The sequence below is a fragment of the Trifolium pratense genome, linkage group LG3 (assembly GCF_020283565.1).
Source record: "Trifolium pratense cultivar HEN17-A07 linkage group LG3, ARS_RC_1.1, whole genome shotgun sequence".
Taxonomy (NCBI): domain Eukaryota; kingdom Viridiplantae; phylum Streptophyta; class Magnoliopsida; order Fabales; family Fabaceae; genus Trifolium; species Trifolium pratense.
In genome coordinates, this window is record NC_060061.1 from 19670953 (window position 1) to 19686781 (window position 15829).

Genomic DNA, 15829 nt, shown 5'->3' on the forward strand with positions numbered 1-15829 from the left:
CATGAAATTGGATATATAGAGACATAGAGTGACCCATTTGAGTTGACATTAATCATAACCATCTACGTATTTTGATCCATCATTTATTTATGTTATAGAAATACTACATAGTTTACAACACTAGTCTGTTAAAATAGTATAATTGCAAAAATATCCACCAAATTTTACACTAATTTTTTTTCATTCAATTGAGAAAGAGATCTCAGTCATGTGGTGAACCCTACCAAGAGAAAAAACAATGAAATAAACCAATATCGAGAACAAGTCTCACTTTACAAGTTGAGTTTGACGAGCTACTAGAGGACATTCTTCTTCTTCTTCTTCTTCTTCAAGTTTCAAATGAATTTTTTTTTCATTTTTTTAACTATACTAAAATATCCCTCATTTTCGTTTTTTTATTTGTTAATTTTCCGAATCTTAATTTTCAACAAACTTAAGTGAACACTTAAACGACTTTAGTAAATTTTAATTTTATGAATCTAATGTCATAAGTTTTGTGTTTTTTGACAATTACAGAGGGAGAAATCAAAGAAAAACTATTATTTATGGGTTTCACGAATTTTTCTTTAAACTATGTTTTGATGTTATTTGATAATTTTGTGTTAAAATGATTAGAAATTGTATTTTGGTCGAGACCCACAAAAAATCGTGCGAAATGAAGCTATGAAACGGAAGATAATCACGCTGGACCGCGACCCTTGTTCGACTCGGTTTATGGTCGTGGGTCAATCCGCTAGAGGATGCATATGAAGCTCACTCGCGTGTTAGAGAGAGTGAGGAAGAGAGTGATCGCTACGAACGTCCATTTTTTATGCCGTTGTTTGCATTGCAGTCTACTTAACGAGATTAAGTTTTCTAATATTTTTTCAAAATTTTTCATGCATTAAATTTATTTTATAACATGTTGAATTTGTAGTTAAATATTTTTAAAAATGAAATTATTATTATGAAAAAAAATATAATATAATAATATGAAAGCTCTAACTCTTCTCCGAATTAGAAATTTCAATAATATATTTTCCTATCCATTTTTAACAACTGTGAATTAGCTATCTTTTTACTAAACATTGTTTGCTAATTTTTGTTTAAAGCATGTCAAATTTTTTTCATTGAAAGTCATTTATCTAGAAAAATATATATATAAAATACATGATATATTATACAAATTAAAAAATCTTTGAAAACTATATAAAACTAAAATGACTAATTTTTGTATTTTCTTTTATAATTTTATTAGAGTTTTCGAAAGATTTGATGATTTGTTTAGAAATATAGATTATCTACAAAAAATAAGGAAAATATTATGAAGATTTTTATAATTATGTATAAAATTTTGAAAAATAAATAACATTTTATGAGAGTAATTATTTGAATAGAATTTACAATTTCATTTGTAAATTTTTTTTTTTGACTAATTTCATTTGTAAATTTATTATTTGTTTAATTTAAATAATAGGTTTAATTAGTCTTTTGGTCCCTTAAAGATATTTTAGGCTTCACAATGGTCCCTTAAAGAAAAAAAGGTCAAGCACTACAAGAAAATAAGCACTTTGCGATGGTTAAAATTGCAATTTGCGACAGTTGAAAGTGTCACAGTTGCACGTCTGCGACGGTTGCCCAACCGTTGCTGATTTGTGTGTCGCAAGAGAACTTTGCGACAGTTTTGAAAACCGTTGTAAACAGTTACAAAACCGTTGCAATATTTTTCCTGCAAAACACATAGCAGAGGTTGCAACAGTTACAAAACCGTTGCATTATTTTTCCTGCAAAACACATAGCAGAGGTTGCAACGGTTACAAACCGTCGCAAACGTTTTTTTTTTTAATTTTAATTTAAAATGTCTTATTTATTTTTATGGCTTATTAATTAAGCATTGCATTATAATATCCATACAAGAGTATCAAAGTTAAAATTAATAATTATATAAATATAAATTACTTGATCTCATTCATATAATTCATTCAAATAGTGACAACATCCTTACATCAAAAATTTAATTAAAGTACTAGAAATTCCAAAATAAATAAAACTAATGTAGTTCAAACATTCAAAAACATAAATATTAGTAGAGTGACTAAACATAAGCATTACATCAAAATAAGAAGTTCACAAAATATCTAAATATTTCCTATAGTATGTGATGTTGCTTCATGATTCCTTAATTAGTGTTAGCTCTTGACTCAAAATGTCTACCATCTCTTTACTTGTCTCATTTAGTTACCTGAAAATAAACATAAGTATATATTAGGTTTTTTTTAAAAAACTTCTAAACTTTATTAATAAAAAGGGGGGATAAACCAGCATAAGGAATGCTAGTTGCATCAAGTCAAAATACAAAAGGGAAAAAACCATAAACATCAGCATAAACAAAAGAAAGAAACATGGCAGAACATAGCTCCTAAACCATGGTACAGGTCAAAAGGAACAAAACAGCCACACAAGAGAGGAACAAGCCAAGAACACAAGACTAAGTCCCATCCGAATCCAATTCTGCAGACCAACTAATGAAGCAAACATAAACGAGATTCAGCAAACGATTCATACAAATCATAATCATCCCTTGTTTCATCTTTTTATTTCCTACCATTGACAAACAATTAATAATAGAAAACAAATTATGCGGGAGACTAAACGGTACATCTAACCAAGAAAAAATCTTCATCCACACTAACATCGCAACTTCATAGTAAAGAAAAAGATGCAGATCTGTTTCTAGCTCTTCACCACATAAAACACAAGAACTGTGATCACCAACGCCTAAAATTCGTCTAGAAACAAGATTGTTACGAGTCGGGACTCTACCATGTAACAAAACTCAATATTTTCAGTCAACAACAGTCATAAAAAATTTACCTGATTATCCTTAGAATTATGCATTTGCATTAAGAATGCAACCTGCTCCTTCAAGATATCAACTTGTGAAGCCTTCTCCGTAAGCGAATCAATTTCAGCTTGCATTTTTTTCATCTTCTCATTATCCTCAGAGGAAGATGTCAATCTTGCCGAGCAAGTAATAGTGAGCTGAGATGGTGTTACCTCAAGTCCCATACTACGAGCAAATCCGCCATGTTCTTTTCCAAAGACATTCACAAATGCTTCATTCTCTGAATGTGTCTTTGCAATTTCAGCTTGTAATTGGTCCTAATTATGAAATTAATTTTATTCAGTAGCATATATACTACTAATCCAACACAAAAAACCAGAATTGCAGCAGCATATATACTACTAATCCAACACAAAAAACCAGAATTATATTGCAGCAGCCATAACACAAAATATAAAACAATTCAGCAGCAACATACTACTAATTTGAATATAATTGCAATACAACATCATAATGCTAATTTGAGTATATGGAAACATCACTCCTAACATCATAGTACTAATCTTAATTAACTAATGTTGATATCAACTATAATTTGAATTAACTCTTAAAATGAGATAAGTTTCAATACTGCACTTACATTTTTTTTCTTAGCCTCATCAATGACAAATGACCCATCAGACTTTTTATGACTAACTGCAAACATCTCTCCCCTACTATATTTTCGACCATCTCTTTTTTCCTACAAATAAATACATATAATCAGTACTTGTGCAATTAAGTATACAATCAATAATAGATTGAGTGAATCATACCAACTCTTGTTGTGTCCTTGCTATCGACTTGGTCCCTAGTGAATGATTCAACTTTAGCTTTGCTCGATTTGCTGCATTTTTTCGTGTCATCTCCTGCATTGATAACAAATCATGACAGTGTAACAAAAAAAAATAACGATAGTGAACACATGATAAAAAGCAGCCCAATTGGACAAAGGAAGTTAAACGCGTAAGAATTATTACCAATGTTTTCGGCTTACGCCTATATTGGACAAAAACAGCCCAATTATCTCGGTCGATACAACGTGGATAATTTCGAAGATTTTCCTCCAATGTCAGATCCCATTTGTAATATTTTTTAAATAATCGAGATTTGGCATTCCTCCATTTCGTTGCAATATTTTGTACACCCTTCATACAAGGGTTCTTCTCCTTCTCTAGTTAATTCATAGAACTCTTTGGCTTCATTCCTTTCTTGAGTTTCAGTTGGCATCACAACTTCATCTCGGTCAATCTCTACATTTAATGCAACGGGTACTTCGTTTGTCTTATCCCTATCTATTCCAAATGCGTCATTGATCATGTTTTGAATAGGATCTTCAACAACTATAGTGTCTTGGCCTATATTTGGAATAGTACTAGTTTTTCCTACGGTTTCACCATGGTGCAGCCAAATGGTGTATTCCTTTGGAAATGCTGACCACGATAAGTGGTCGGACATTACACTCATACTTTGCGGTTTTTTGAAACCACAATGTTTACAAGGGCATATTAGTTCAATATTTTCCGGTTTATCTTTAAAGGCGAATTTAATAAATTCCATTACACCTAGCTCATATGCATCCGATCCTCGTGGCTTCATAATCCATGACTTATCCATTGCTATAAACTATATGCATTTAAACATAGACATGTCAAAAAAAATACAATAAATGTATTTTTTTCTTCTTATTAAAAACAGCCTACGAGCCAAGCACAAGGAGTGCATCAACATAGAAGTGCACTACAAAGCACAGTAGCAAGAAAAAGGAGCCCAACCCCCAAACTAAAAGCAACAAAAAATAATGAAAAGAGACAAAAGGACAAAGGACTTATGAAAACAGCAGCAGACTTAAGAATTGGTAGCGCAAAATCAGAAATGCTTCTTTCTTTAGTTGAATCCAATCACTACTATGTGAGTAAACAAAGTAGAGAACCATATCAATGACCAATATAATGAAACTAACAAGGAAGGCTTTGGTCTATGACACATGAAACTAAATTAGGTAGTAGTATGTTTTACAACACCTAAATACATGTGATACTAACTTCAATGAATTGTGATTGTGATGTGAACATTATTGTAGAAATTCCATAAATAAGATTTTAAATAAAATTTATTGTTAAAAATGACTTCAAGTGGTTCCACACTTCCACTAGTGATTTTATGTTTCAACATTTTTATTCTGAGATAAAGTTTGATGCAAAACCTAGTACATTTTTTTTCTAATGCAATGCAAAAACCACTTTTTATCAGTTCAATGAAAACCAATATTGTGTGACATATCCAAAAACCATATTCATACTAAAAAAAATAAAGACAAATTGAATGGTTTCCACTGTGTAACCAAACACAATAGTGAGTAGTGACTAGAATTCCCATATTGTACCATTGAAAAGTGTTTCCTTTTCAAATGAATGGCAGGGTACTGTCATAGACCCTTAAATCTGGTTTCATGTGAACAAACACACATGCCTACACACAACAAAAGAAACCAAAATCCCCAAAGCAAATCAAGGCCAAAACAGCACTACCACTAAAGCAGGCAAACACCAAAACTTTTTCAAATTAATCAATAATAATAAACAATAGCAGTGATTATGAGTTAAACATAAGTACATGTTGGAGTACTTGTAATTATCCTAAAGTAATTCTTGTACTTAAATTTGAGCTAACACATTGGGGTTTTTTTTATGAAAAAAAGCTAAATTTTATTATAATCAAAGTAGAGTACAAGGGTACCAATATAATGGAAGCTTAAAAATCAAAAGAACAACAACAAAATCAAAAGCACCAAGAAGAGGTTGGGGTTCCAAAATCAACAAGCAACAAACAAACAACAAAGCAAACTAAAAAATCCAGAACTCAAGCACAACAAATACATAGCAGAAACAGTAAATTAGATGAAAAGTAACGAACCTGAGATGGAGCAACGAACAAACTCTTCTTAACGGAGAGTTGAGAGCAATGAAACTGAACCTTAGATGAAAAACAAACTCTTCTGAACACTTGCGATTTAGGGGGATTTAGCAAATTAGGGAATGAAGAAATTGATTTAGGGGTTAGGGTTGATGAAGAAAAGGAGTTAGGGATTAGGATTGTGATTGGAATCTGCGATGAATAGATGATTTAGGGTCATGGTCGGTGAAGGAAACGGAGGTGAAGAACAGTGGTGATGGAAACGGCGGTGTACGACGATAACAAGGGAGATGAATTCTGGTGATGGTTTTGTTTTTCAATTTTTTTTAGCGTGTTTTATGTGTTTGACAGTGTTTTGTCTGAGTGAGGGTTCTAATTTTTAATTTTTTTTTTTTAAGGAAACAAAGGGATTACATTTTGGCAAGGCGCCAAGATGAAAATTTCCCCCCATAGACAACAAAACATTGCAACGGTTATAGAAACCGTCGTAGACACCGTTGCAAATAGTTTTAAAAAATCACATTGCGACAGTTTTGTTCAAAGTGTCGCAATTGAAGTGTCGCGAAGTTCATATTTTCTTGTAGTGAAGATTGATCCCTTAAAGATACATCTGTTTCTCAATTAGTCCTTTCCATCAATTTTTTACAAAAAACGTTAGTTTTAGTAGACTGAATTGTGGATGTCATTAAGTGTAAGTGGTCCACCAAAAACCTTATTAATTTTTAAAATTTTAACCATTGGAATTTTTTGTTATATTTGAAGTTAAAATTTAACGGAAATGACCTATATGACAAAAATATATTTCTTTAAGGGACCAATCTAGGCCTTTTTTTCTTTAAGGGACCAATCCAGACTTTTTTTTCTTTAAGGGACCATTGTAAAACCTAAATTATCTTTAAGGGACCGATAGACTAATTAAGCCTAAATAATATCATGAAAATCCTCTTGGGCAATGGTGTGGAAGACTGTCGAGAAGGAATGGAGAATGTCAGATATCAACCCCAACAAGATTACACTATGTGGCGAAGAGATTTCACTCACCAGCCTCATTACTCATTGGAGTAATGGTATGATTGCGAGAGGGGGTAGATGGAAGGGTATTGAAGCGGCCATTAAGATTTTTTCCATAGATAATGAGTCAGTGGAAGGAAAAATAAAACAAAAACTTAGAAAATATAAGATGTATGCTCACCCAAGTGTTTTTGAGCGGGCGGTCTGCACGTTTGCTCAACTGATAACGGGCTTTTCTGATACAAAAGTGACTTCACTTTTGAGTAAGTATGTTCTTTTCAAAGACAGTGACAAATTATTGAAGACATAGTTGAGGGATTTACTTTTTTAAGGAACAAAGATGTTACTCATGGTAACATTCGAACGAATAATATTTTGATCTTCGAAGAGACATTTAAAGATGTGAAACTCAACAAGCTTGAGAGCAAATTTTTTGCTTACTACTACATTTAGAGCCGGACAGCCCGACTGTAAATCACACCTTGAACACTTCAGCAACCTTAGCAAAAAAGACTCTGACCTGTTTAGACTTGGTGTGATTCTTCATTGTATGATGACTGGTCGAAGAACATGCTTATGGTTCTATGACGGATCTGGAACTCTGTCAAACAACTATCAACTAAGATGTTTCTAAGATCAAGCAAGACAAGCTCACACCTGAAATGTTTCAACTGATTTGTCGTCTCCTACGTTGCCAATATGACGAGGACATTTTAGCCCACCTTACCTTCTGGATAGGATCATACAAGGCAGATTTTTTATCCGCCGCATATAGTTTAAGTATGACCAAAAAAGATTTTGCGGCGTTCAACATAAGGGCAAAGCAAACTTTACCTCTCCATTGGTCGGATGAATTGTCGAATGACTTATTGAAACAATATGAGGATCATCAGTCAAATCAGTAGAAACAGTATGAGAATAATGATCATGATCAAACAAGTATGCAGACTCAGCCCTACGAATTGGATTATGAATCATTTGAAAATATACTGAAAATGGGTTGCAATATATTTGTGCACCTCGATGACTACGAGGAAAATGGGTCGCAATATATTTGCGTACCAAGTCTAACTGAGGTTGCAGGCGGTGCGTGAGAAGTCAGAGGTTGCAGGAAACGTAGGTTGAGACAATTCTGTCGAGTGAGAGCTTTCTTTGTTTCGAGTTCCTTGATATATCTCTTATATAGACAAGCAAACCCTAATTCTATATATAACTTATAAAAAACTTCATAATATTTTCCTTATTTTCTTTAGATAATCCATGTTTCTAAACAAATCATCAAATCTTTCGAAAACTCTAATAAAATTAATAAAAAAATACAATAATTAGTCATTTTAATTTTATATAGTTATCAAAGATTTTTTATTTGTATTAATATATCATGTATTTTTTTGTATATTTTTTCAAGATAAATGACTTTCAATGAAACAAATTTAACCCGCTTTAAACAAAAATTAGCAAACAATTTTTAGTAAAATGGTAGCTAATTCACAGTTGTTAAAAATGGATAGGAAAATATATTATTGAAATTTCTAATTCGGAGAATAGTTAGAGTTTTCTTATTATTATATGATATTAGTTTTTTTAATAATAATTTCATTTTAAAAATATTTAATTACAAATTCAACATGTTATATGTTTTATAAAATAAATTTATTGCATAAATTTTTTTGAAAAAATATTAGAAAAATTAATCTCGTTAAGTAGAGTGCAATGCAAAAAACGGCATAAAAAATGGACGCTCGTAGCGATCACACTATCCCTCACTCTCTTTAACACGCGAGTGAGATTCGTATGCATGTCAAAAGTGTTATCTTCAACCTCTGACGGATTGACTCACGACCATAAACCGAGTCGAACACGGTTCGCGGTCCAGCGTGATTATCTTCTGTTTCATAGCTCCATTTCGCACGACTTTTTGTGGGTCTCGACCAGAATACAATTTCTAATCACTTTAACAAAAAACTATGAAGTATTAGACATCAAAACATGAGTTTTAAAAAGAAATTCGTGAAACCCATAAATAATGGTTTTTCTTTTATTTCTCCCTCTATAATTGTCGAAAAAGCACAAAATTTATGGCACTAGATTCGTAAAATCAAGCTCTACTAAAGCCATTTAAGTGTTCACTTCAGTTTGTTGAAAACTAAGATTCAAAAAATTGACAAATAAAAAAACAAAAATGAGGAATATTTTAGTTTAGTTTAAAAAATTAAGTTCATTTGGAAATTGTCCTCTAGTAGCTCATCAAACTGAACTTGTAGAGTGAGACTTGTTCTCAATATTGGTTTATTTCATTGTTCTTTCTCTCGGTATGGTTCACCACATGTCTGAGATCTCCTTCTCTTTCAATTGAATGAAAAAAAAAATAGTGTAAAATTTGGTGGATATTTTTGCAATTATACTATATGTAGTATTTCTATAACATAAATAAATGATGGATAAAAATATATAGATGGTTATGATTAATGACAACTCAAATGGATCGCTCAACCCAATTTCATGTAATGGGTAGACAAATTGTGACATTTAATCAAGTTAAAATGTGATTGTTATGCATAAATATCCTAGTTCAACTTCCTTAAAAAAAAAACCTAGTTCAATCAATAGAATCATGACAAATTTTAATATACCACTTATTCAAGTGATCCATGGTAGACTAGACATGAATCACTTTATAATGAGTACGAATTTCACAAAATTCACCGTTGAATTGGATGTTTATATCATATATATATATATATATATATATATATATATATATATATATATATATATATATATATATATATATATATATAATCCATAAAAAAATTTAGAAAAATTAAAAATCATTTGATATGTTATTGAGGTTTATGATTTTTTCATAAATACCGTTAACCTCCATCGGTCTCAATAACATATCAAATGATTTTAAATTTTTCAAAAAAAAATTATTGATGATCTATACGATATAAACTTTCAATCAAACGATGAATTTTGTAAAATTTGTATTTGTTATTATAATAGTATTGATCACTTGTCCACGGTGGTTCTTGTGAAGGTGGTCCACCGTAGCATCAAGCATATAATCATATCCTATATTTGGATTCGAACTCCAATGGTTCTTTTAAGCGAGTGAATTTTCTTTTCTTGACGAGAAGTGTGTGAATTTTCAGTGGTTTACTATCTCGTTTATTGAAAAAAAGTTGACGACTGTTTGTTTTAATTAATTAGTGGGAAAATGCTAAATAGTGTCTCTGAAACACTATTTAAGAAATCAAATATAGTAAAATGACATTATTAGAGTTTGTACAATCAACTTCTCGAAAATCTAAAAAATATTATTTTCAATTTAAAATAGTCTTCTTTTAGTTTTCTTAACCAGCGACTCAGGGTACCGGTTAGCATGACTCTCTGATGATCAGTCCTTTTCTTAAATGATTAATAATATGATTAATATTTCACCTTAAAATGAAAGTGTCAAAGTCAGAGAAGATGTTTCACGCAAAAATGATGACACGAGAGAAAATGAGTGAAACTCACCGGAGTGAATACTTTCCGGACTGAAAGGGTTTCATAGAGGTGCACAGCGGGGTTTGTTGTGGAAGAAGTTCAGGACGTGACTAGGTACGATCCGCTACCACAGTGCCTATTTTCTTCTAAATTTGAAAGGGAATTTCCCCCCATCTTTTCTATTTTAGCAAGATTTTCATTTTGCACTTTTTTTTTAAGGATCTTAATTCAATACTGACCTAATAATTTTGCATTTAGGGGTTTTTCTGGACGTGTCATCCTTGGAAATCAAAAGGCTTACCATGTTCTTGCTACTGCATCTCAGGCCTCACCGTTAACAATTGCGAAATTTATTGCAGGTATTTACTAACATATTGTAATCGTGTACCAGATATATTAATTATTCAATGAATCTGATAAGAGAACTTTTGCTTATAATTGTGGTCGGAGGGAGTAGCAATTATTATCCTTGTTGTATAATTTTGACATTAGAAAAATAAAAGTGGTAGGAAAGCCTTGTGTTCATGATGTTAGCATATGACAGAATCCTACGATTCCTACCGCTAACTACGTTGCCTAGGTGCGAAATACGGCATTTTTAGAAAAACTAATGTATGTGTATGGGCATAAATTAAGGCACGGGTATGTACCAGGTATTGGTACAAGTACGTGCCCGGTAGTGGTACTCTCCCTCAAATGGAGTATCGGTGCATCATAGGATAACACTATGAGAATCCAAACCAAAGTAGATAAGTAAAGTAGGTACTAGTATAAATTTCTGTTTTTGTGTAAATTGGGTTCCTTAGCTCCACAATTTGAAGATGATAGCATCTCAATTTAGTCACCATGTGACCTTCTTTTGTTTCATTTGAGCTATCTGAATTACTTTCTTATTGTCAATTCCATTTTAACCTACTTCTTTAAATAGGATTATCTTAATTATTTTCCTCAAGTGTCTTAATAGGTTTATTGATTCCTTGGACACTTTGTACAATAGTTAGACAATAGCCAGTGTTTGTTGTTGTATTATATAAATGTTGCATTCTTTTTTAATTTTTTTTTGCTAATATTTAGTTGCTATTACGGCAGTTACAACCACCATTTTATACCATGTATAATGTGTTGCTTTGAAGTAAACTATCTGCCATTTTATTCTGAATGGCAGCAGGATATGCGATGTTCCAGTAAACCACCACTCATTACAAATGACTGTTAAAATTGCAATTATTTGCAAAAAAAAAAGATGTCATTTTTTACATGTCTTTTTATTGTGTCGGGTTTGATTTGAGACTTGTAATATTTGTGTTCTAGTTCTAAGGGTAGTAGAATTCAGATTACATGCCTCTCTTGACTGAATTCACTTTTGTTAACTAAAATGAAATGGTAAAATGAAGATAAGCTTGTTTAGGCTTAAGATATCAGTGTAAATCTGTCCTAAACGATCTAGAGATGAATTAATTGAGTTAACTTGATCAATTCGATGATTCAAATAGCACCAATTAATGATTAAGGAAACTCTGACAATTAGCTATGTTTGATAACATCTTTATTCTTGTTGTTTGTGTTTGATTCTTGTGATTTCAATTATGTTCATTGTGTGTTCATTCATCAGATATATGATATAATATATTTTCACATTGGTACATTGCATATAACTGCATATAGTAATAGGTATGTAGAATTTTTAACCGTTGCAAACTCATAGGTAAAAAATTGAAATTCAATTGAGAGAAATAGATAAATATTGACATATGAATTAACAATATACATGCACAAATGAACTAGAGCCAAAATAAGGCCCTTAGATCACCGTAGAATGTAGACTGTTTTATTAACAAAAGCTTAAATACAAATTAACCACAATAATGTTTGACATAATTCATTGAAAAAATTTCAAATAGCTTTAGCCGGAAGATTAATAAATGGGAGGTGGAGGCGAGTTGTAGAGGTAGGGATGATATGGAGGAGGCGATGGAGATGGTGGAGGTGGGGACTTGTAAATGTAAGGAGGAGGCGGTGAGGGTGATGGAGGTGGAGGAGACTTATAGACATAGGGTGGAGGAGGTGAAGGAGATGGTGGAGGTGGAGATTTGTAGACATATGGAGGAGGTGGTGAAGGAGAAGGAGGAGGAGGGGACTTATAATAGTATGGTGGAGGAGGAGAAGGGGATGGTGGGGGTGGAGACTTGTAGACATATGGAGGTGGTGGGGAGGGAGATGGTGGTGGTGGTGACTTGTAGATATATGGAGGGGGTGGTGAAGGTGATGGCGGTGGTGGTGACTTGTAGATGTATGGTGGAGGTGGTGAAGGAGATGGTGGAGGGGGAGACTTGTATACATATGGTGGAGGGGGTGAAGGTGATGGTGGCGGTGGAGACTTATAAACATATGGAGGTGGAGGAGACGGTGATGGTGGAGGTGGTGACTTGTAGACATATGGAGGAGGAGGTGAAGGGGATGGAGGTGGTGGTGACTTATAAACATATGGTGGAGGTGGTGAGGGTGATGGTGGAGGAGGAGACTTGTAGACATATGGAGGTGGTGGTGATGGAGAGGGTGGTGGTGGACTCTTATAGACGTATGGAGGAGGAGGTGGATGGGATGGAGGTGGTGGTGACTTATAAACATATGGTGGAGGTGGTGAGGGTGATGGGGGAGGAGGAGACTTGTAGATATATGGAGGTGGTGGGGATGGAGAGGGTGGTGGTGGACTCTTATATACGTATGGAGGAGGAGGTGAAGGGGATGGAGGTGGTGGTGACTTATAAACATATGGTGGAGGTGGTGAGGGTGATGGTGGAGGAGGAGACTTGTAGACATATGGAGGTGGTGGGGATGGAGAGGGTGGTGGTGGACTCTTATAGACGTATGGTGGGGGAGGAGAGGGAGACGGAGGAGGTGGAGACTTGTATACATATGGTGGAGGGGGTGATGGGGATGGCGGTGGTGGTGAGTTATAAACATATGGTGGAGGTGGTGAGGGTGATGGTGGAGGAGGAGGAGGAGACTTGTAGACATATGGAGGTGGTGGTGATGGAGATGGTGGTGGTGGACTCTTATAGACGTATGGAGGAGGAGGTGAAGGGGATGGAGGTGGCGGTGACTTGTAAACATATGGTGGGGGAGGAGAGGGTGATGGTGGAGGAGGAGAGTTATAGACATATGGAGGTGGTGGGGATGGAGAGGGTGGTGGTGGACTCTTATAGACGTATGGTGGGGGAGGAGAGGGAGACGGAGGAGGTGGAGACTTGTATACATATGGTGGAGGGGGTGAAGGGGATGGCGGTGGTGGTGACTTATAAACATATGGTGGAGGTGGTGAGGGTGATGGTGGAGGAGGAGACTTGTAGACATATGGAGGTGGTGGTGATGGAGAGGGTGGTGGTGGACTCTTATAGACGTATGGAGGAGGAGGTGAAGGGGATGGAGGTGGCGGTGACTTGTAAACATATGGTGGGGGAGGAGAGGGTGATGGTGGAGGAGGAGACTTGTAGACATATGGAGGTGGTGGTGGACTCTTATAGACGTATGGTGGGGGAGGAGAGGGAGACCGAGGAGGTGGAGACTTGTATACATATGGTGGAGGGGGTGAAGGGGATGGCGGCGGTGGTGACTTATAAACATATGGTGGAGGTGGTGAGGGTGATGGTGGAGGAGGAGACTTGTAGACATATGGAGGTGGTGGGGATGGAGAGGGTGGTGGTGGACTCTTATAGATGTATGGTGGGGGAGGTGAAGGAGATGGAGGTGGTGGTGACTTGTAGACATATGGAGGAGGTGGTGGTGACTTGTAAATGTATGGTGGGCGAGGAGAGGGTGATGGAGGTGGAGGAGATTTGTAGTAATATGGCGGGAATTTGGCTACATAAGGAGGTGGTGGCGATGATGACGATGGAGGTGGGGACTTGTAGTAATATGGAGGTGATTTGAAATAATATGGTGGCTGTTGTTCATAATGACTTGGTGGTGTTGGATGTGGATAGTAATTGTTTGGGGTGCCTTGATAGTAAGGCTTATCATCATCAGCTGCAACACTACTAGCAATTATACAAAATGCGATTGCATAAATGAGTTGAGGCCAATGCCTCAACCCAATTGAGGTTCCCATATTCTTTTTTAAGTGTGTGTGTGTATTCTTGTACTCAGGAGAATGTTAGATAATTTTTGTGATTGCTTAAGTATGTATTCTAACTCTTTATATAGTGTTCCCCGAGCATAGATTATAAGATTTCTTAATTTGTCAAATACATTATAGCAGCCAAGCTTAATATTTTAAATTATATTATTGTTGAAGATGGTGCATCCAATACTTTTTTTCATACCATTTTGTATTTTAAATATGCATTGTGGTTGTTAATTGAATGAGTTAATGTTTTCCTCAAAATGAACATGAACAAAGTCAATGAAGAGAGTAGGTGATAACCGATAATTGCAATGTAAAAGTTGAATAAGTTATTTTTTAGATATGAACATCAAAAAATATTTGTGAGAAAACGCGTAAGAGGTGTTGTTCTGATTCTTTCATTTGGTTTTTAGAGAAAAGAACTGGCAAGCACGATTTGAGAGTCTGAAATGTGAGAGATGATAAAGTCAAATTCTTTCTAAACTTATTATGGTGAGTATTCTCTAATAGTATGTCTTATCTTTGTGATTAAATTTGGTTATTTCTTCCAGCAGCCATATATCTGGATTAATAATTTAATTTTTGTGCCACTATTGTCGGTGAATTAATAAAGGTTTAATTAGTAAAATGATCCCTTAAAGATATTTTTGGTTTCAGATTGGTCACTTAAAGAAAAAAAAGGTCCGAATAGGTCTCTTAAAGAAAAGAAAAAAAAGTCCAAATAGGTCCATTTAGGGAGATGTCTTTAAGAGACTTATTTTTATGGACCAAACTGATTAACGGAGATGTTTTTAAGAGACCTATTCAGATTTTTTTTTTTAAGGACCTATTCGGACATTTTTTTCTTTAAGGGACCAATCTGAAACAAAAAATGTCTTTAAAGGACCATTTTACTAATTAAGCCATCAATAAATTAATTCAGCTTAATTACTTGTCAATATGGTACTCTCCCCGTCCTAAAAAAATAAGTGTTGCAGCTTAATTCACACATGCCGACACATAACTTTGACTTTTAACATATTTAAGAGTAAACTATCAAATTAGTTATGACTCTGTAAGACACTCAAATATGTCTCTGAGTTTATGAATATTTCAAAGTAAGTTACGTAAATAAAGAGTGCATATACTATGTTCTTATTTTGAGACGGGAAGAATACTATATATAAATGACAAATGGTTATATGTACTGTATGAAAATTTTGTTGCGACTTAAATAAATTAAATATCTTATATACTAATATTTGTATCCATATATTAATAATAAAAAATGGTTAAAATATGTTATGTAAATAGTGTATATAGTTAACCTGTTATACTTATTTTGAGATGGAAATAATAATATATATTGACAAATGGTTATATGTACCTTAAGAAAATTTCACTTATGACTTAGTAAATTAAAGAGAAATGTGTTTTTAACA

General features: G+C 34.0%; 2 protein-coding genes across 3 annotated transcripts; both read right to left on the reverse strand.

Annotated features, from left to right (window-relative positions):
• Positions 1-1924: 1924 nt before the first annotated feature.
• Positions 1925-6350, reverse strand: LOC123918645. 2 transcript variants are annotated; one of them, XM_045970728.1, is made up of 6 exons: positions 5780-6350; positions 3844-4489; positions 3640-3732; positions 3465-3566; positions 2854-3141; positions 1925-2221 (listed from the first exon to the last, which is right to left on the reverse strand). In XM_045970728.1, the coding sequence occupies exons 2-6, from the start codon at positions 4015-4017 to the stop codon at positions 2210-2212; spliced, it is 669 nt and encodes a 222-aa protein (XP_045826684.1). In that variant the 5' UTR covers positions 4018-4489; positions 5780-6350; the 3' UTR covers positions 1925-2209. The 2 variants fall into 2 exon arrangements, with proteins under 2 accessions (XP_045826684.1, XP_045826683.1); XM_045970727.1 differs by having other exon boundaries at positions 3640-4489; positions 5780-6348.
• Positions 6351-11990: 5640 nt separating this feature from the next.
• On the reverse strand, positions 11991-14458 carry LOC123918646 (extensin-2-like). Its single transcript, XM_045970729.1, has one exon. It carries the CDS (start codon positions 14391-14393, stop codon positions 12201-12203), a length of 2193 nt encoding a protein of 730 aa, XP_045826685.1. The 5' UTR covers positions 14394-14458; the 3' UTR covers positions 11991-12200.
• Between the last annotated feature and the right edge of the window lie 1371 nt (positions 14459-15829).